The sequence below is a fragment of the Parus major genome, chromosome 18, assembly GCF_001522545.3.
Source record: "Parus major isolate Abel chromosome 18, Parus_major1.1, whole genome shotgun sequence".
Classification (NCBI taxonomy): domain Eukaryota; kingdom Metazoa; phylum Chordata; class Aves; order Passeriformes; family Paridae; genus Parus; species Parus major.
This window is the reverse complement of record NC_031786.1, coordinates 3,198,118-3,219,946: the sequence shown is the minus strand read 5'-3', so window position 1 is coordinate 3,219,946 and position 21,829 is coordinate 3,198,118. Positions and strand designations below refer to the sequence as shown.

General features: G+C 37.6%; 1 protein-coding gene across 7 annotated transcripts in view; it reads left to right on the top strand.

Annotated features, from left to right (window-relative positions):
- The window catches only part of HELZ (helicase with zinc finger), an 85,564-nt gene that overhangs the window by 31,526 nt on the left and 32,209 nt on the right, over positions 1-21,829 (top strand). For 5 of the 7 annotated variants that reach the window (XM_015645422.1, XM_015645426.1, XM_015645428.3 and 2 more), the window contains 6 exons: positions 2,356-2,623; positions 7,130-7,463; positions 11,203-11,333; positions 13,610-13,789; positions 14,301-14,405; positions 20,972-21,150. In XM_015645422.1, coding sequence (XP_015500908.1) covers positions 2,356-2,623; positions 7,130-7,463; positions 11,203-11,333; positions 13,610-13,789; positions 14,301-14,405; positions 20,972-21,150 — 1,197 coding nt within the window. The remainder of the gene's footprint in view (positions 1-2,355; positions 2,624-7,129; positions 7,464-11,202; positions 11,334-13,609; positions 13,790-14,300; positions 14,406-20,971; positions 21,151-21,829) is intronic. The other 2 variants (XM_015645424.1, XM_015645425.1) reach the window with 1 other exon arrangement.

Genomic DNA, 21,829 nt, shown 5'->3' with positions numbered 1-21,829 from the left:
TACAGGATCTTAATTTTTAATGAAAATTTGAGAGATAAAAACACCAGCGAAACAGAATTGTAGCCCTGGGATTTAAGCAGGAAGAAGAAGAAAAAGGAAAAAGAAGGAAAAAAGATGAAGCTGAGAAAATAGCAGTTCTCTATTCCTGGCCTTTATTTCCATATAACAGATTAACATCTGCAGCATTCACAGAACAAAGCTGTAAATAGCAATTACCAAAGGTCATGAGATGACCCCAGGTGCTTGTAGCCAGTACAGGTGTGGCATCCCTGGGAGCAGAGGGTGTGGCACTGCCAGGGAGTGGGAGCTGTTCCATGATCAACATGGACCATGGGGGTAATCACAGATTTCCTAAACCACTGGGCCTGTGCAGAGCAGTCCTTGCCTTGTAGGGAACCAAGCCATGAGTTACTGGCAGAGTCAGAGTTCCTGTCAAACCAATATGTGCTCTGGGGGTTTAAAGCAAGTCCTAAGCACAGGAATCTCAGGAACAGCCAGTTCAGCTGCACTTGAAGGTGATGGATGAGCTGGAGGTAGCAGCCCCCAGCATCAGGTGCTGCTGTTTCCTTCCCATGTTGCCTGTCTGTGTGCACAGGGACACTGAGGTCTTCAGGCAGGTCATCACTAGTACTTACTTCAAAAGGAAAGAGTGTTAAGAGCTTTTTAGATAATTGTAACTATAGAATCCTGGGCTTTTTGCTGTGTCATCTGAGAGGGTGTGTAATAGACAAGGGAAAGGGATAACTACATCAGATCTGTGTCCAATTCTGTAATTTTTACTTTTTGGTATGTATGAATTGAGATCTTGTGGAAATGCTTTTCTAACAGAAAGATGCCCAGGATCTCTATGTTTACATGTAATTCAGGGCCCTGTCGAGATGTTCAGGCAGGAATGAAAGGTCAGCATGAAAATATTTTAATAGAGGAGCCTCCATTCTGCATTTTGAAATCTTTATTTACAACAGAAAAAGGGGGCTGTAGGAAGTTTTTTGTGCACTGATTATGTACTAATTGATCTTTAAGAAAGTGTCACTGTGTGTGCAATCTGTGCTAGGAACTGTTTATGTCAGGCTTCCAGGGAAAGCCTCTCCAGTGCTGGGAATTAAATGGATGTTGTTCCAGTGAGCAAGGAGTCAGTCCCAGCATAATTACTGAGCTTTTGGGATCTGAGGTTTGGTTTGTAGCAGAGAAAGCTTCATTTATGGTGATGTTATTTCAGACACACAAACCACACAAACTTGGACTTTTTCTTGCTGTACAACTGTAGCTACTGGTATGGTTCAAATTTGAGGGATATATTTAAATATGTCTTCTTAGTGAACACATGAGATCAGTGAGTAAGATAAGCCATGTTCCTGTAGTCACAGTCAAGCTGAACAGAGATTACTTTTGCTGAAATGCTGGGTTTTTTTCTTATTTAGACTAAAGACAGTCAAGATGATGTTAAGCATTTAATTTGAATTTGAAAATGTCTTTTTTGCACATTTTCAGCGTTGGTGTGATATCCTGGATACCTATGTTAAATCTTACTCAGATATTATACATTAAGATAGCATAGCTTGACTCTAAATGCCAAATATTTTCAGCTCTGCAATTTAACTGATTCACTGTTGTCATAGTGGTTTTGTGGTATTAATGGATATATTCTGGGTGGCTGTAGACATGTGCATGGTCTTCTGTTTCTCATCTAAGCTATGTGGTCCCTGAAATCAGGGCATGCTGAAAAACTAATTTCCTCTGAATTTTCTAATTTTATATCACGTTAGGTTGAATTTCCCAAGTTTTGCTTAGTGAAGTAGCTTTAGTTACTTTATGTAACTCTCTGCACCACACCCAGATTAGGGGGCCCTAGAATTTTTTAAAAGGCTTTCACAGTATTGCAATTGTGATGATTCCTTACCAGCTGATTTTTCAACTTGTTTTTATGACCTTATAAATTTTATAATGTACATTGTGGGGTTCCTCACTATTTAATATTTTTGAAATGAGCGGATGTTGCAGTTGGGTTTTAAAGCGTATCGCAGTGTCAAGCCCTTCAAAGCTGTTGGTGATTATTTAAATAAAAGTGATGTTTTTGTCTTTATTAATTCTAATTGCTTCCTATAGAATGTCTTATTTGCTGATACTCTTGGAGAGCCTGTTTGCTCTCTGTGCACACCTGAAAAGTGGGGATAGTAAATACCAACAGTGAACTCCTGGGCAGAGGAGACTCTGCCTATGTGTGGGTATCTCTGGGGGGATTGGCTTTACTAGTGGGTTTTGTTTGATTGTTTGTTTTTTTTTGAAATAAAACCAATCCAGCTGGGGTTTGTAAAAACAAAGCTCACCTTCCCTGCTGTGTGTGTGTCCATGCAGACCTTGAATACCTGATGCACGCGCGGCAACAGCTCCTGACCACAGCCAAGCGCTGGGATTCCACGTCCAAGACTATTGTCGAGTTTGAGCCTAATGAAACTACTGAATTGGAGAAGAGCCTTCTCACCAGATACCAAATCCCTCTGTCTGCTGACCAGTTATTCACACAATCTGTCCTGGACAAATCATTGACCAAGACCAACTATCAGTCACGGCTCCACGACCTCCTTTATATTGAGGAAATAGCACAGTATAAGGAAGTCAGCAAGTAAGTGATTCCTTTATAAAAATATTCCTATTAAAATGAGGGTGACAGCTCTTTTCATTAAAGCTACCTGCTCTTTTAACATACTGAGGTTTCCTGTTTCTTTGAACTGAACCAGTCTGGGGATAGTAATGTTTGGTAAAGGTCATTAGCACTTAAATATAAATTCCTGCTAATTCATTGAAAACAAGCTGTGTGTATCAGTCAGTTGCAGGCACTAAGCAGCTGTTGGATGTGGTTTTGTTAATTATTTTTCTTTCTAGTTTTTTGTCTGTCTATACAACAATATATTAGTAATAGTTACATTTTTATTCCTGTGTGAAAGTAGGTTATAGCAAAGGAATATATAAAATCTTTGTAAAAAGGGTTGAATTGTGGGTGGAACAGGCAATCTTGTGATGATGTGGCAGCTGATTTTATTTATTTCCTAAATAGGTTGACACCCATATTATTACCCATTATAGTTGAAATAATTATTTTAGGAGTAAAAGTTCCTAATAAAAGGCATATAATTTACATTGTTTGGTTTGTTGTGTCTTTAGGTGTTATGTACAAATTACCCAACTGGTGTAGATGCTTGAAAAATATGAATTTAGGAAGAAGATGTGAAATTCACACATACAGACCTTCACGTGGACTTTTTTTCTGTAGTTTAATATTTGTGGTCAAAACTTTTTCCTCCATTCAAGTGGTACTAAAGAGTTTTAGAATTTTGTCACTACTCAGAATGGAAAGTCTAAAAGATAGAACTTAATTTTAGCTTAATTTGGTAGCAAATTAGGTTTTATCACTTACTTGAAGTTCCAAATCAGGAAGTCTTTTTTAAGATGAAGAACCATTCCTGGAGCTACAGAGATTGAGTTGAACCAACCCTCTAGAACTTAGAAAGAAAATACTATGAATAATTGTATTGCCATTGCTTTTAAAGCAGAAAAATCATTCAATTTCTTTTTAAATCTCAGCTGAAGGGCAGTATTTGAGCTGTTTCTTATCTTTTATCACTTCTGCACTCTGCTCTTGAGCTGAAGTCTTAACACATGGAGGATTCATGCTTGAACACTGTTTCCAGCTTACAGAAATATTCTCCATCATACATATTTATAAACAGGTTGACTCCTCTAAGGCCTTTTGAAATAAAAGTAGATTTAAAGTAAATATTATGAAATACCATTAAAACATGAGCAGTATTTCTACTGATAGAATTTTCACCTTAGGAGTTGCACTCTCATGCCTCATAGGAAACCAAAGAGCAGTAAAGCTGGAGAACTGAAAGAAAAATAAATGTATCTTGTATGCAATGCTTCCCCTTTGGACTGTTTGGTGCAGCAGCAGTTTATTGCTTGATAAGTTATAAGTAAGTGTTAATAATATTCTTGAAATCTTGTGTTTTGATAGTGTTGATGACAAATATTCTTTTGATCTTGTAGCTGACCCACTTTATTGCAACAAGGCTCAAACCATCAGACATTTCCACTCCTCTGTGGCTAAGATCACACACTTGCTATTCTCTAGCAGAGTGTCAGGGTTGCAAGCCTGGAAATGGGCTGAGAAATCCAGATGCAAGTGGGTTGTAACACCTCTGAAGTGGTGCCACAGTGACAGTGTTGATGAGCTGTTGTGCTTTGAAGGCTCTGTGAATGTACAATGTAGAAGTAGTGGGATTGGCAGCGTGGTCTTCTGACAGCACTGGAGTAACACGAGTGGCTGCAGTCCAGATCCAAGTGGGGTTTTAGGGATGTTGATGGTTTCTCACTTCCTAGGAAAGCACTGCTTCACACTTTATATGGAATCACCTGAGAGGAACTGGACAGCATTGGGTGAAAGTTGCAGTGCCTTGAACATACCTTAAATTCAGTTATGAGGGAGTTCTGGACAGTCACAAAGAACTTTACTTCTAAATTGTGTTTATTTTAATATTTCAAGAGACATTTATACAAGTTACTCCACATGAGTATCACAGATAATAAGGGGGTCACTGCTGTCAAATTTCCAAGTGCAAACACACTGTTTTTGAGGAAAAGTAAAGCAATGTTCCAATCTTGATAGTAGTTGGGTTTTGGAAAGTGTAAATATCCTTTCATGGTTTTAAAACTCTTCCTTTCCCTGTTGCATACTGAAGAGAAAAGCAATATAGACTTGTTAGAGTGACTAGAACATTTTCTTGTATGAGCATTAAGGGGTGTGAGGTGACAGACAGTTCCTTCCATGCTCCCAGAAATACAGAGCAGATTTATCCTCAAGGCTTCAACACATCAAGTACTGGCTCTGATGGAAAATAAATTTGCTTTTGTCATTACTGTGTGTTCCATTGATCACTCCCCAGGCAGGTGTCCCACAGCACACCCTTAACCCTGCAGGTGTCAGTGTCACAGCAAATGTGCTGAATGTGCTTTTGCAAAGTGGCACCTGGGGCTTTGGCCAGAATGGGTTTGTTTGCCTTTGGGGAATTTATTGTTTGCATTGGTACTGGATGATTAATGATTTATGAAGTCATTCTTCATAATTATTCTGTGGTTTTAAATATGAACAACAGGTTTTCTTGTAGCTGCTTCATGAACACTGCAGGGCTTAGGAAGAAATAAAAAGGGTTTTTTTTTTTTTTTTTTTTAAACTTGCTGAAAACCTTATTTTGTCTAACCCTGCAAAGCAAGGGTAAGAAATGGATGAAAGAAGCAACTTCTGATTTTTTAAAAATCAAATCCTGAGAGGATTTTGTAGTTTTGTAGCTTGCCAGAAGGTGTCAGCTTGCTCAATGGAAATTGCTTGGTAATCTAAACTTGAGATTCACACAGCAGATGCAGTTCAGTCATTTATGAAAACACTAACCTCTGCCTTGTCTCAGAAATGCAATAAAATTGTTTTGCAGCATGTTTTTATAAATCTGAATTTCAGCTGATACATATTCAGCAGCATAGGGATCAACTTTAGGGAAGTTTCAATAAAATAAATTCACAGTAGCAAATTATTGTATCTCAGTAAGAATTCCCAGCCCTTGTTACTCAGTTAAATGTTTTATATAGTGTTTTAACAAGGAGATATGAACTGTTACAGATGTTGCTGACTTGCTGATAGCTCCTTTGGAATAGTGCAGCACTTCAATAGAAGAAAGCTTGGGTTTTTTATGGGGTTTTTGTTATGGGTTTTTTATTGATGTGTGATGAGGAAAGGGAGGGATTGGGTGAATGCTTTCACTGGAGCTTGTGCAGTAACCTTTGTGGTCAGTGATAACCAAGCAGATCCTTGTTAGGTAAGAAAACTTCCCTTGCTTTTAGAGAACTGGGAAATTCAGATCTGACAATGCCCATGTTCTGTAAAAAAGCAGCTGTTACCACATGGGGGCAAACTTGCAGTTTTTGTGCAAGATTCTTGATTTGCCAGGTCTGAAAAAATATATTTGATTGGTTTGGTAGATGTTTAATTACCAAGCTAAAATGTTGGGTTTTATTGTTAGTGACTTATGATTATTGATACTGCAGGGCTTAAATGAGCAATTGCCACTTTATTAGGTTAAAATACAAATTATAAGAAGAATAGAACAAATAAAACCAGTTTGAATATGAAAAGTATTATAAGAAAAGAATGTATTTTTCAAAGAGGTTTTATTTCATTTATGAATGGGTTTTACTTTTTTTCTGTAATTTGTTGCAAATTTAGGAAAAAGCTGTGGTTGAGAAAAGAACTGAATATTGTTACTCTGTTGTCAGACTTTTTTCCCCCTTTGTTATTTTTAAAACCAGGTTGAAGCAGTGTGTTTTAAAAACCCCAATACACTAGGAAGAGATTACTTTTTATTGTTGAGAGGTCAATAAAGCGTGCTAATAAGTCACTTTAATGTTTTGTGCATGTGACTTCTGGAAAATGATAACTGCAAAGGATGAATTTGTTACATCTCTGATTACAGGAGGAAGCTGCTGCTAATAGGAATTCTGTGGATAGATGGTTTATAGGGCTGAGTCTGTGATGCCATCCTCTCATTTCAAATAAAATTACATCATTTTAATGCCTATAATCTGATTTGTTTCAATGCATTTTAATCAATCCCTCTGAATTATAGGTATAAGACTATTTTTAAGATGGAGATTGCTCTCTTTGGTGTGCAGCCTGGAAGAGACAGATGGGATAAATATGAATCTTGCTCTGTTATTTCCCTGCTTGTCTCCCCTTGCATACCCACCATAAGAATACAGACTATTTAGATACATATTTTTGCTGCTTTAGGACATGTAATTCATACACTCTGAACTTTTATTAGTATCTAGTATTTGTTTCTCTCTTATGAGGTTTCTTTTTTTAAAATTTCATAGATGTTGATTCTTTAAAATATATACTTTATAGGCTACAGTCAAAAGAAGTGTGGATAATTGCTGTTTGCATATTTACAAAGGGCCAGTTTGACTGTACTTGTTCATACTTAAAATTTAATTAATGAAGTGAATCTTCACTCTGAACGCCTGTAATTTCAGGATCTGTGAGCATTTTTGTGCACTGACTCGATGTTTTCTTGCTCAGGTTCAACATAAAAGTGCAATTGCAGATTGTAGCAAGCTTCATGCTCACTGGTGTTTCTGGAGGTGCAAAATATGCCCAAAATGGACAACTTTTTGGCCGCTTTAAGCTCACTGAGACGCTTTCTGAAGACACTTTGGCTGGACGGCTGGTGATGACCAAAGTCAATGCTGTTTATTTATTGCCTGTCACTAAAGAAAAGTCAGCACAGACCCAAGGAACCAAAGAGAAGGTTTATGAAGCAGCTATTGAGGAGAAGACAAAGGATTATATCTTCTTGAGGGTATCCAGGGAGTGCTGCGAGGAGCTGAATCTTCGGGCAGATTGTGAAATGCAGGTAGGTCTGGGTGGAGGTGGTTGTGCTGTCAGAGCTCTTGGCCTTGTGTTTGCTTTGCCTCCATAATTGATGTGCTTACCAAACAGAAATAACCTCAGATTACAGTCACTGGAATTGTCTGGAATGAATGCATTTTCACCCAAGGTTTATCTCATCCCACTTATTTTGTTTTGGGGAAACATATGCAAGAATCCTAATGTCTTAATTTAACATGGATAATTGGTGTGGGAAGGCTTATGTTGTTCTGAGCTCTAGGTTTTGTGTTTGTTTTCTTAAAACAATAATTAAACTTACTAATTGATTGTATTTGAAACTTGACTGGAATGCAAAATGAGCTGAGGCTTCAGGAACTGGCTCATTTTTCCTTGAGTGTCTTATAAATCTTGGCCCAAGGCAGTAGATGTATTCTGCATTAGAAATTGGGTCCTAAAGTTGTTTGTAAAATCATTTAGTACTTTATATGTTTATCACTGAATTGGTGGTCAGATTCTTCAAGCATTACCTATATTTGAATGAATTTTAATTATGAGGATTTTTTTAATGAATAAGTATTAAATGAAATTTTGGAAAGCAATCTTCACTTTAGAGCTGAGGAGGTTGTAATTTACATTTGCAGTTCTTGTTAAAGATGCTGGAGGTTTTGCTGCTCTCTTCAGTAGAGTTGATATTCCCTATGTGATTCTCAAACACTGATAAAACTGCTTTGATTTCTGTGGATTTTGGATAAGTTGAGTAGTTTCATTCCTTTTTCTCTTGCAATTAGCCTCAGTTACTTGGTGGTTCCTTGTTTTGCTTTTATCAGGTAAACCGTTCATAAAGGTGGGGTGGAGTGAACTTTAAAGCACCGTGGCTGCTGCCACTCTTTTATTTTTGGAGTGGTTCCTCTGCTCTGTGTCCTGCTTTGTGAACCTGGCAATGGATTAACTTCCTTTCCCACTGTTTTCTGATTGTGGAATGTATATTAAAGCAGGTTACATGCCTCTCCTTCCCAGATGGCCTCATTCAGTACTCTGCAACAACAAATAGAACTATTTGATTCCATCCAAGTAGCATTAAAAGCAAAACAAATCACAAGCTGTTAAGAAAGCAGTGAATGCAGGTAGATAATAGGAGGTATTTAATGCCAGGCACCTTGCTTGGAATCCCAGAAGGGGCTGTTAAAGTGTCACCCAGATGAGCATCACAGTTTTTCTGCATTTAAATTGCCCACATTAGGTTGTGTGGTCTTTTGTGAGCCTTGGGTCTGTCTGGGCAAAGATATTTTCCCCAGATAGATCAAACCACGAGTTTGGGACCATTGCCATGTGAATCTTTCCCAAACATCTGCAGGATGTGGCTGGGGAGGGATGGGTAGGACAGAGCTTGGGGAGGAGCTCGAGGGCAGGATGAGCTGTGCTCTCCCTCCTGAGGAGTGCAACCCTGCTGTGCAGAATGGGGCTGAGGGACAGGTTGGCACAAATTGCACAAGGTGGAAAAAGAATTCTTGAATTTTCTTGTGTCCTATTTAAAAAAATTTTTCTTAGCAGTTCCAAACACCTTTGTGATCTCCATGCTTAACGCTGTCAGATTTGTTGCTGCCCTTGTCTTCAGACTTATGGTTGTATGTCTTGCTGTAAAATGTGATAGTCAAGATGAATATTTAATGTCTCTATATCTGCCAGAGATGGAAAGTTAATGGCTACACTCTGCAGGGATACAAACAAACATTGTTTATTTACAGTAAAGCTAGTGTTGATTTTACATGCTACATAATGATACCAACACTGTAATACTGAAATAAGAGTAGGAAAAAGAAAATGCTGATTTACAAAGGCTTTTGAAGGAGATGATCTGCAGGTAGTAAACATTACTGGTACACCAGAGTGATCCCTGTGGTGGGAAGGGGCTTTGTGGGCAGATAAAGGAATGTCAGGTACAACAAGTAGTTAAATCTAAAAGGATAAATTTTTCCTCTGTATGAGGAATTCTCCTCTGTAGGAGAAGGTTCCTGAGAGAAGTTTATATAGCTTTGAAAGAGAAGTGATCACTTTTCCTTCCTTTTGTCCTTCCTTTTTAACTGTCAAGGACTTCTTAAGGTTTTATATAAAGTGTCAAAAAAGAGAATTGTAAAAATATATTCTAGTATTGCTTTGTGTTTGTTGAACTTTCTGGTTGGTAGCACCAATTACCATGAGATAAAGTGTAATTAAGTAAGAATGGGCTAACATTAAACCAGCTAGAGGAGAAAATTACCAGACCAGATTGTTGCTGTGGGCATGGGGTTACATTTGGAATGACTGCCAGCTCCATGGCTTTTCTCTGGGATGCCATGGGGAGCTGCACCTTCAGTTGGGATGGTGCTGATGGACCACATTCAGCTCATCTTTGCTCTGGTTCTCTTCTCCTCTCCTTTCCTAAAGGAAAGAAACATCTTCTGTCAGGTGGTTGTGAAATCTCTCGGTACAGATGGCCATAGAAATTGTTAAATAATTGATATTTCCAGGTAAATGAGGGGTGCTTTTCCCTCAGGAGGATTACGACAGGTGATAATTACAGGTTGCAGTAATGTGGCTGCTGTTGGTAACATGTTCACACTCACTGTAAATCTCAGAAAGAAACTTATTTACTCCTATTTAATCAAAAATGCTTATTAGATTTGTAGCACAGTTTTTATATAAATATACAGTGACAGGAGTGGTTTGGAAATAAACCTAAAAATGTGTGTTAGTCCCTTGAAGTTTTTCAGCAGCTTTTGGTGTTTTTCTGCTGGTTTTTATTAGTGCAGAGCTGTGTCAAATTTTGTCAAAAGGCTTCTGTTTTGTTGTGAATGTGGAGTTTTCGGCATAATACTCTGATCAGATTAATTTGTTTCTGGAGAGATTAATTACTGCAAATTTAAATACGTGTAAATGATAATCTGAGTGAACTGTTTTTATGAGTAATTTCCCCAGGAGCTGCTTTTATCTCTTGTTCAAATTTAGAATGTACTTTTCTCTTTACCCTTTCAGTGTGTGTTTATGTGTCAGCTACTTTCACTATCCATTGTTCTGTTCTGAATTGAATCAGGATTGTTAAATGCTCTGCGTGATGTTTCTGGCTTTGTACCAGAATTTGTGTTGGCAATATCTTTTATTTACTAGCATTGAAACACCTGTAATTGAGAGAACAAGAACAATGTATTGGTGAGCAGCTAATTGTTAGAAATTAACTTTTGGGGAGTCCTAATAAAACTGAAAAGTTATGCCATTCCAATGTATTTGACTAGAAATAATGTTTGGGGTTTACCTTTGTTGATTTATGTCATCTGTTGATCTGGTAAAATTTCTGGCCTGACATTTTTTTCAGGTTGTTCTTACAATAACAGATGAAAGCTGACATTTGTAAAAACAATGTATTAGGACAATAATATTTTCCAGGAGTGTTTTTTGTATTAAAAAACCCCAAAATTCCAAGAATGCTTTCCCTTTATTTTTTTTCTGAAAGTACAGTGGAGTCTAGTCTTTAAAGTCAAACAACAAAATCAAATTAGAGAAAATGCTTTATTTATCTTTGATTCAAAACAACAGCAAAAAAAAGCAAGTTAGTTTTATCACAGATAAACAGATTTGTCACATTTGGATTGAATGCTGTTTGCTATTTCCTTCTGAGAGCCAGAGGTGTGCAGGAAGATAAAAATGTATCACGTACAGGAAAGTCTAATGAGCATTTTCTAAACAAATCCTTGTTCACCTCTCTGTTTCTTCACTGGTTTGTTGTGCAGGTTGAACTTCAGTTCCAGTTGAACCGCTTACCCCTCTGTGAAATGCATTATGCCTTGGACAGGATTAAGGACAACAGCATTTTGTTTCCAGATGTCAGCATGACTCCCACCATACCCTGGAGTCCCAACAGGTACATGAACACTTTAAAATCAAAGGTTGGGGGGGAATGCAGCGCTGAATTTCTCACAGCAGATGGCTGAAATCTGTCCTCAAACAGGAAACAAGCCATGCTCCTCATTAGTGCTGAGGCGTTGAGAGGAGGGAGTGAAACTGTGCTAAATAAAAGAAGAGCAATGATCCTCCCAGGGCCAGAACCCACTGAGTGGGGCTTCCCTGGGGGTTTGAGGCATCACAGTTCTTCTGTGGCTGCAGAAAACAAACCTGCTGCTAATTTCTGTGCTGCCATCCTCATCTGGAAACATTGTACTTTATAGGAATGTCAATGCCAGTTCCAAGAGGTTTGTGCAAGGTCCCAGGTGTGCAGAGTCCTGTTTGCAAGGGCTGATCCATTAATAATTGTTTTTGGATATATCCCAGAGAGTTATGGAAGGTGTGGCAGTGACTCTTACAGAACCAGCCTTCCTCTTGCAAGCAGCCCAGAGATTCTTTCTATACATATCTCACAGCTTCCTTTATGAAATTATAAACCCCTGTGTTATATAAATACTTCTAAAGAAATGATGCAGTGAAAATAGTTTGTCTGGAAGAGGAAGCTTAGGGAGGAGGAATGTGAGGCTGTGTGGCTCAAGGAATATGGTCAGTATTCTTGCTCTTGATAAAAGAGGCATGAGCTTTCTGTGCTTGGAGACCAGGGAAATGAGAGGAATGTGGAACTGATAGTCTGTGCAGCTTGGGAGGAGTTGTGTGGGGCCTTGAAGGTGAGAATTAGGAGTGTGATTGTGGTGCAGGACAAATCCAGAGATAGCCCAGGCATTAAAAGGAAAACAGTCTGTTAGAAAGCTGAGATGGTGAGATACTGTAACACACAAAAAAACATTGTAAAAAATTGTAGTTTGTTTCTGGAAGTGTCAGAACAGATCCAGTACAAGGGTGGGATCAGTGTTTCGGGTTGGATGATCACTGTGTGCATCAGAGCTTTGACAGTACTGAGAGGAAGAAGTTCTGTTTAGAGCTACTGCAAAGCTAATAGAGGTCAGTGACAATCTGTTCAGTGACTTAATTAGGTTTGGAGTGATTCTTACAAGGAAATAGTGTTTAAGAATAGTTTGGAAGTAAGCAGTGATTTCAGTAAAAAGGAGGCAAGTCAAGTAGGATAGAACTTTTATCTTCCATGTACATACCAGTTGTAGCCGATATGTTGGTATAATGTTTTGTATATTTTGGTTACATAAATAAAAGACAATGATTATAGTTCAGTTTAAGTCAGTTCCATCTGGTAGCTTGATTTGTCCTTCCTTAAGAATCAAATTAACTCCAAACTTTCTTGTTTTTCTTCTGTTTCTGTTTTATGTCCCTGTTCCTTTCCTGTATTTCTTAGTCTCTTGCCAGCTTGTTGTTCATAGTCATCTTAAAAGTTAAAATTCAGTCAATTCCCTCTTGATCTTGCTCCCTGTTGCTAACTACTTCTGAACAGGAACTTTCCCAGTCTGTAAGAAGTGTGGTGCTTGTACCAAAGCAGATCACATTACTAAAGTATGGCCATATGTGCAGCAGTGACAGGTGTTTTTTACTATGCACGTCTACTTTTAAATCTGTCAGTGGGAATATTAAAAACTCTGTCTAGAAATCTTCAACTTCTTATGCTTGCTGGAATTTTTTGAAAGCATCTTCCTCCCAATGCTGGCATCACTGGCTGCTTACAACAAAAATCCTTTTTTTTTAGACTGGTTTCCCATTAGAGGTATGTGCCCTGATCATCTTAAAAAAAAAAAAAAGTTTGTAGTTAATTGGTAACCAGTAGTTTTAAAATTTGATTCTAGATAACTTCTACCAAGCCCTGGGGTTGTGTAACTGCTTTCTTTTAAACTTGACAGTGTAAATGCTGCAGGGAAAAAACATAACTAATGAAACTATTATTTGAATGATAAGAGTACAAAAATCATTATATGTTTACCTACCTTTGTTATCAGGGAATGGTGCAGTATGTCCTTCTTCTGAAATGTGTGCTCTGCAGGTTAACTCTTGTGAGGTGGGATGATGTAACTTGAGAATAAGTTAAAACCACCCCCCCAAGTGATTTATTGCAAATAGCAAATTTTTAGGATTAAAGCATGTGATTGTTTTGCTAGATTTGTTGATTTGTTTCATGTGACACAGTCCATACAGCAGCTCTGTAAAGGCTCTTCAGTTCCTTTAACGCCTTTGAAATCATCCCTGATTTAATTTCTGCCTGACAGTGGGTTGTGAGGGCTCCTGTTTGTAACCTCTGTGGCCTCCTTTTCCCAGACAATGGGATGAGCAGTTGGACCCTCGGCTGAACGCGAAGCAGAAAGAGGCTGTTCTGGCTATCACCACCCCACTCTCCATACAACTGCCTCCTGTTCTTATCATCGGTCCCTATGGGACAGGAAAAACCTTCACTCTGGCTCAGGCAGTCAAGCACATCCTCCAGCAGCAGGACACCAGGTGAGAGGGGACACTGAACACACAGCAGGACCCCACTAGCAGGGAGGATGTGATTTTTTGCTGAAATTCAAGTCAAAGATAGAAATACAGAGTTTCCACCCAGCTTAGAAACCAAAAAAACCCAAGCCATCCATCATTGTTTGGGATGATAAAGTAATTTTATAATCTTGGCCTGTATTTGCCATTTAGAACAAAACTAATTAAAATGGAATTTATGTAGAGTGGCTGTGATTTTCTCAGCATGGGAAGTTTTGCAGAATGGTAGATAACAAAAGTTGGTCTTTAAAATCAAGTCTAGATTAATAATTGCAAAATGATTATTGAAAAACTGTTTGATAAGTGAAGGGTTTGAGCTGAGGGCTGAATCATGGGAAGTGCAGTAGGTCAGTGAGTAGTTCCATGAAGAGGAATGTGCAGGAAGATGGCCACTGTTTCCTTTTTTTTGTATTCTACTGCTTTGACTTGTTTTCTGTTTCTTCATTGCTTTTTTATTTGCATCCATTTATTCCAGCAGGATTCTCATTTGCACCCATTCTAATAGTGCTGCTGATCTCTACATAAAGGATTATTTACATCCATATGTAGAAGCAGGCAATCCCCAGGCAAGACCTCTCAGGTATTTTTTTAAGGCTTATTATGTATCTATAAAATATTATTCTTAAGAAAAGGTGTCTATAAGAAAAGGTTAAAGAACTTTTAAGACATAAAAGTGTATTGGCATTAGCAGCAGTGCTTTTAAAAACAGCCTAAAAGGAACCTGAAATATTGTAACATAATTTTTGGTCATTTGTTAAATAAAAATAGACATCCTTTTTTAAGCTTTTATTATTCTGTTGATAAATGTGTCTTTCCTAATGAGCAAGCTTTTGGTATGCTCCTCTAAAAGCTACTATGATAAAATAAAATGGACTTGAATTGTATTTTAATTTCTGAAAAATTTGACTCACAATTACAAGGCTAATTTGGAAACTGGGGCTCCCCACCTGTCTTCTTGAAGAAACATTTTGGTATCACAGGAGCTACTTACTTAGAGAATCATGTGAAAGTAGTTTGGCCTCTTCTGATAAATCAGTGTGAAGTGATTATTTGTGTGTTGAGATGTACTTACCATGGGTGTTTTGGGGAAATTGGTTTAAGGGAAAAAAAACCAAACAGAATCTGAAGAGCAAGGAGGGTAAACTTGCATGGAAATAGTTAAGGAGGATTTATTTAGGGGCATAAATCTGCTCCTGGGAACATTTTGCCCAGTAATCACAATGTATACTTCATCCTGCTAACTTGGTGTATATATAGAGTTTAAATTATGGGCGTCATTTTCTCAATGCCAGTGGGTGAATTTATAATATTACTAAGAAAATGACTCTGTGTTTACTTGCTAGCTATTAAAAGCCATCCTGGACTTATATTTTATGCAATGTCAGTAAAGTTATGTGAAAGGGCTACGTTTGCAACAGGTGTAAATTCTCTTAGGTCTGTTGGCTTTGGTTGCCATCTGACATTTTACAGACACTGAGGGTCTGGCCAAGGGAAAGAGGGCAACATTATTTTTTAAAATATATCTTTGATCTGGTTGTGTTTTAACATAGATTGTCTTAAGGTGATTTGTAAAGCACTTTGGGATGAAAAACATCATGGAGGTCTTAATTTTCTGAAGGGAAAAAATGTGTGTAATCCACCCTTTTGGGAATATTGAAGTGTGATTTAACACTTCAAATATTAAAACTCTTAAATACAGTTTTATTGTTGCCAGCTTTTTGCTGCCTAGTTTTCAACTGTGTAGTCCAGTCTCAGAAATATGAAAAACATAAAAAGTGTTATTTTTCTTATGGTTAAAATTTATGTGCCTATTTGCCTAGACAATCACAGCATGTAATTTAAAAGTCACTGAATGTTTGAATTTAAGTTTAATCATTGTAGTATTTGTTATGAAGCCTTCAGAAAGTGCTGCTGTCTGATGCTGTTCAAATAGTCAGGACACTTCTATAAAAAATTGAAGTTTAAGAAAATGGAGCCACCTCTGGAGTTGTGTGTATATGTTAATGGATCCATAAGTATGTATGGTTCAAATAAAAAATCTGACAGGTAATTGCTGTTTGAGCACAAAGGGCATTAACCTGCTCTGGCAGGAGTTAAAGGTCAATTTTTCTGAATCCAAACTGGAGTTGTGTGAGACTCCCAGTTCAAAATTATTTATGTATGTACCTCCCTTATTGACTGTTGTAAGGGCGTATTTTCAAATTAAAATCATTACTGTTAGATTAAACAAGGGAATCTGAGCCTCTCACAGTGTTTTAAAGGAAGCATCAAGTGGAGCAGAAGCTGTTAATTATTCAAGGTAGATGTGCTGCTTGCAGAGTTCATTGTGTTTCTAAATAACTGAACACTTTGCTGTAGATTTTATCCTTTATTTACTCTACAAGTGATGAGTTTGCTTAGTGGGGAGCAACATAACATTTTATAATATTTATGTTGTTTTTAAAAAAGGAAGGCTAAATTATTTAACATTTTGTACTGAAAACCATGTAGATATTTCTTTGAGTAAGATGTACATTAAATAAATTATCCTGTCAGTGCTGTGACATAAAAGTTTGAAAAGTAGGGTTTGTGGGGCTTTTTGTTTAAATATCATGTTACAAATTTGTATTTTCTCTTAATAAAATAGCCTTCTGTGCCCTTTGGAAAATACAAAGTCAGAGTGAACAGTGAGAATTTATATTAAATCTAACTTCTGCACCTAAATGAAATACCAGTGAAGCCTGAAGGCCAAATTCTCCTAGTCCTGATGCCCATAAACAAATTATTACCCAGAAAAAAACTGTGCCCCTGGGTTTGATTAGATGAGTCAACTGTATTAGGGGCACACTGCAAAACCTGCCTTTTACTGGAGAAACTTGACACTGAAACAATTTCATACACTCATGTAAATGAATGCAGAAATGTTTCTGAAGGAATGAAACCCAAACCCAAGCTACAGCTGGGAGGAGAGAGCCTCGATTAAGTGCTTCTGTTTGATGGTGAGACACCTGATTTTTAGTGTGCAGGAGCAGCCAGGCACCTTCAGATGGTGAGTCAGAGCTGTAAGAGGGAGTAATTGGCTCCTAATTTGTATATTATTTTACTCTGTGCCTGTCTCCATCGGCTGCTGGAACCTTCTGGAGGTGGGTGCTGAGCTAGGAGAGTGCTGTAGCAGAATTCCTCTCCTAAAAACTCCAGCAAGCAGAGAGCAGCAGTTCCTCTGCATGTTGCTGGGCAGTGGTTGAGGTATTGTTATAATATTAATTGAGTATTATTTTACTTGCATATTTCAGATTGAATTGTTTCCATATGCTGGTTTTATATGGAATGCTAAGGGAAAAGAAGTTGACAGAGCCTTCATCTGTATATTGAATATTTTTATTTATTCCTAAGCATGTTCTTGCTTAGGAGTAAGTGAAACTAATATCTTCAATTCAGCAGTGTCAAAAAATAAGTTGGTTCTGTTAAAAATATCTCACTGAAACCCCTTCAGTTAATTTTTTTACTACTTTGATCATAACATCCATGTGTAAGTCTTACATATATCCTGGAACCAGGTAGCTTTAGTATGTGGCTGTTAGCTAAAAATTATCCAGGTTACAAAAACTAATCCATAGGAGCCAGAGCTGAATTAAAAAAGAAAGCAAACAGCAACCCAGACCAAAGACCCCCAGCAGGTTTTAAGAAACCATTGCCCCTTTTTCCTAAGTTCCTGTAGTGAAAATGGAATTAATTCATCTTATCAAACATTGGTTTGGAAAATAAATGACACTTCTGCCAATTACTTTTTTCCTGTAACTCTAGCTTCCATTTTATCCATCCTTAAAGGAAAAAGAGATTGAAAAAAGAGAACTTTAAAGTTGTAGGACAGGTTTTTCACGTGTTTTCTGCATCCCAAGGAAGGCACTTGTTTGTGAGAATGAACCTCTCTTTGGAGATGGATATAAAGAAATGGAGGAGGGAAATCAGGTTCTTCTAAAGTTTTCTTTAGGCTTCTTGGGACTAGTTAGATTTATTTTTTTTTAATGGTCTCTTAACAGAGACATGAAATTATCCTGCTAGATTCCTTTCCCTCTGAGTTTCTGTGCTCTTTTTACTTGGGGGATTTCAAGTGAGAAGTCACAGCACAAAAGCTGAGGAGGTGGGATGTATCCAAGAAGGGTTTATTGGAACACAGCCTGAAGGGGAGAGTCCTGGCCTTTCTATTCTGAACTGAGAGGAGTCAAGTTCAGAACAGGGAAAAGAAGTTTTGAAGAGCTGAAGTTGAGTCCCCAGTCACTCTGTTGTAAGGAGTCACCAGAAGAACTTAGTGTTGTTGGACAGGAGTACAAATTAAACTCTTTTTAGCCTCCCTCAGAGGTTCTGACTCCAGACTCCCTCTTTATTAAATTTTACAAGTGTATTTTAAGTGGCTAAAAGCAATCCCAGCCTGGAACTACTTGATTTGACTGACACTTAGTTAAAATAGTTGGGGAAAATTTCTTTTTTGATGTCATGGCAGGGAAGATGATGGAAGCACAGGCAGGTTAGCTGACAGCTTGTGGAATTCTTGGGCTCATTGGCTGGAGATGCACAGACATCAAAGCTTCTCTTGTGGGTATCCAGATGCCAACTTAGAAATAAAGGTGAGCTGGATTTCCACAGGAAATGCAGATCCCTTGTATGTTAACCAAGCATTAAATACAGTGGATATATTCACTGCCTTTGTTTACAGAAGATTGAATCCCAATTTATAGTCTGGGATTTCCATTTTGAGGCAATGCTCCGTGTATGTGCCAGTAATTTCACTGCCTGTGGTTTGGGTAAACCTTAACCCTGCAAGGTTTAAATTTCTCCAGAATTAAATCCTTGATATGAGGCATGTGATGGGGAAAAAAAAAAATCTCTCTTGTAAACTGTGGCTGGGATTGGGTTCTGTGGCTGCAGCTTTTGCCAACTTTGTACCCAAATAATAATGATAAAATGTGTTGTGGGTACTAATGAGTGTTTTGATTAGTAACTATCTGACTGCTGGAGTTAAGGGACTCTGCTTATGCAGGTTTAAGACTAAACATTTTAGAAGTTTAGTTGTTTGTTTAATCAGAAGTTAAGGGCATGTTGCAGGGTGAAATGCTATGATTTATGTTAAGCTGGTAAACCCCATTTTTGTAATTGGTTCTTCCAGCTTTGAGAGAAAAACATCTAATAATGAAATTACGGGTGATTTTATTAGCCCGAGTTGCACCTGAGAAAGAAAGTCCTTGTTCAGTGAGGCTTAACTTCTCTCATGACATTTTCGAAGTAGTCACATCTGTCAGGTGTTTTTATGCCAGTGGTGAATAATAGCTCTGGGATACCTATTTGATCTCACATCAAAATAAAAGAAATTAATGGGTAAGCAGCAATGCAGTTTGAAATGCTGTCAGCCAATCTGTGAGTCACCCACAGTTGAATTTTTGTAATAAAAGACAGTGCATGGTATAATAATGTCTAATAACCATAATATTTTGCATTTCAATAGCACCTTTCATCCAAGAATCTCAAAGTGCTTTACAAACATAAACTCCCAATAAACTCACTAATGCTCACAGTACTCCTGTGAGGTGGTGGGTAAGTATTACCCAGTTAAGGTTGGGAAAGTGAAGCACACAAAAGCTGAGGATAAAAAAGCTGGGATAGGTGGAGCAGAGGTTATCTCACTCCCTTGTTGTAGCTGTTAGGCCATGACTTGGTGTAATAACAGTTTATCAAATAAAGCTCATCCGTTTGATAGCTGAGAAGAAATAAATATGTGGGGGTAACATTGGAATCCTCTTGTTCTGAGGATGACTCAGGAGTGTGGGGGTTGTTCCTGCACTGAAGTTACCTGGAGTTACCTTTGGTCTCCAAGTGTGCATTTGCCTTGGTTGTGTTGTTGAATAAAAAGTCATTCAGGGTACTGAAGTGCCTTTGCATTTCATTTTGTCCAAAATGCACATTGTATCCTCACAAACCAGATTTATTCTAATCCTGGTACTCGTTTCTCTCACATTACACAGAGCTCAGCTGTAATTTTCAGACGTGGGTGGACATGTGATAATCCAGAGTCCAGCCAGTGCACTCATGCTCTGCAATTAGGTGCATAATTACACTTTTCCAAGCACTTTATTAATAATTTGGGATTTGAACTATGGGTGCAAGAAAAATAAAATAATGAATAGCTAAACGGAACAGCATTAAATCCCATATTTAGAACTGAATTTAATTAATTTCATCTTAATTTGCTTCGGAAATAAATTAAAAAAAAAATTTCCAACTTTTATTTCTGTACAATAATTTCTTGTAGTTTAAAGGTTCTACTTTAGATTTATAGTTCCTGATAGAGATTACAGTGGTGAGGAACACCTGATGGAGGTGTCACAAGGCACCTTTATCCAGCTCCTTGCTGGATGTGTTCACCCTGTGGAGTTACTTGTACTCTGTACACAGCCTTTTCTCTACTGTGTTTCTCTTCCATGGAGCTGAACTGGCTGTAACAAATCATCCCCTCCTGGGAAAAATTCACTGATCCCATGGTTAAAATGGCCCAACGTGTCATGGGAGGGTGTCTGAAGTCCTTGTCAGTGAAGTCAATGTTCTTATATTTTAGACTCCAGCCAAACTTCTGGCACTGTTTTCTCATTATTTAACCAGAATTTCACAGTAATGGTAAAATAGTACGATAAAAAGATGAACCCACCTCATGTTTGGTTTGTAGAATTCAGACAACACACGGGATGGGTGGAAGGAACAACAGGATTTGAATATATTTCATGTATCAGCTGCAGTGGCTGAGATGTGCAGACCACTGTCAGTTCCATACTCTGGGCTATAGTTACATTTCAGGTCAGGAAATACTTCTTTAAAATGAGTTTATTGTAAGTTTAAAATTAAATAGGCATTACAGGACAAATATTTGAAGCATTTACAAATTTCTATATGTGAATTAAAACCTGCTAACTTTAGTTCATGTATGTAAAATTGCACTGCAATAATAGAAGGTGAATCCAAGACATTTTAGCATGTAATTCTGCACAGTTGTGGCATTTTACTTCTTGAAAATGACATTTATTTAGCAGAGAACAGAATAGTAGTATTTGAAATATTTGAACTACTGGGCTGTCGCTGTGTCCAGAGCTCGTGGAAAATAAACCCATTTTTCTTTCCTAGGGTATATTTCCGAAATCGCTGGGTAAAGACTGTTCACCCAGTTGTGCATCAGTACTGTTTGATATCAAGCACACATTCCACCTTTCAGATGCCACAAAAAGAGGACATCCTTAAGCAACGAGTGGTAGTTGTTACTTTAAATACATCACAGTATCTATGTCAGCTGGATCTTGAACCAGGTAAGATAATTTCTAGACAAGAAGTGTCCATGCTTGAGGAATATCTTCCTCTTGCCAGTGTTGCTCCCTTACCCAATTCTTGGAACTGTTAAAAAATAAACAGTGATAATCTTAAAATGCTCTTTTGTTTTTTTATGAACAAATGTTTATTACAAAGCTGTAAACTGCTGGCTTTCTGATTAACCTTTTGCTTGTTCTTCTTTTTCCTTCTTTAAAAAACATTAAATAAAGAAGCAGTACTATCTATGATCTGGTGTTTCTGAGGTCCAAGAGGGAAAATTCTTTTTGAGATTCTGACTTTGAATATTATGCTCATTAAGGTCATTACTCAGTGGAGCATGTAAGCATAAATAACAGAGAACTCTTTTCCCTTGTTTTGAGAATTGTTTAGTTTTGTAGACAACTCCCACACATACAAGCCCTGTCTTGGTTAACATGATACATGATAAACTGAAATATATTAAACTGATTTTTTGGGGCAGAGGCTGCTTAGGGTTTATTATTTTCCTGATCTCCAAATTAAATCATCTGATTTTTGGAGAACATGGAAGTTCTTTACATAAGTTGTTAAGGTTAGTTTTGTATGGCTACATTTAAGCATTTGTTGCAACAGAGAAAACTAATGTGGAATTTATGGTAAATATTTTTGGGTCTTTAGGCAGAAATAGCTGCTTTGTTT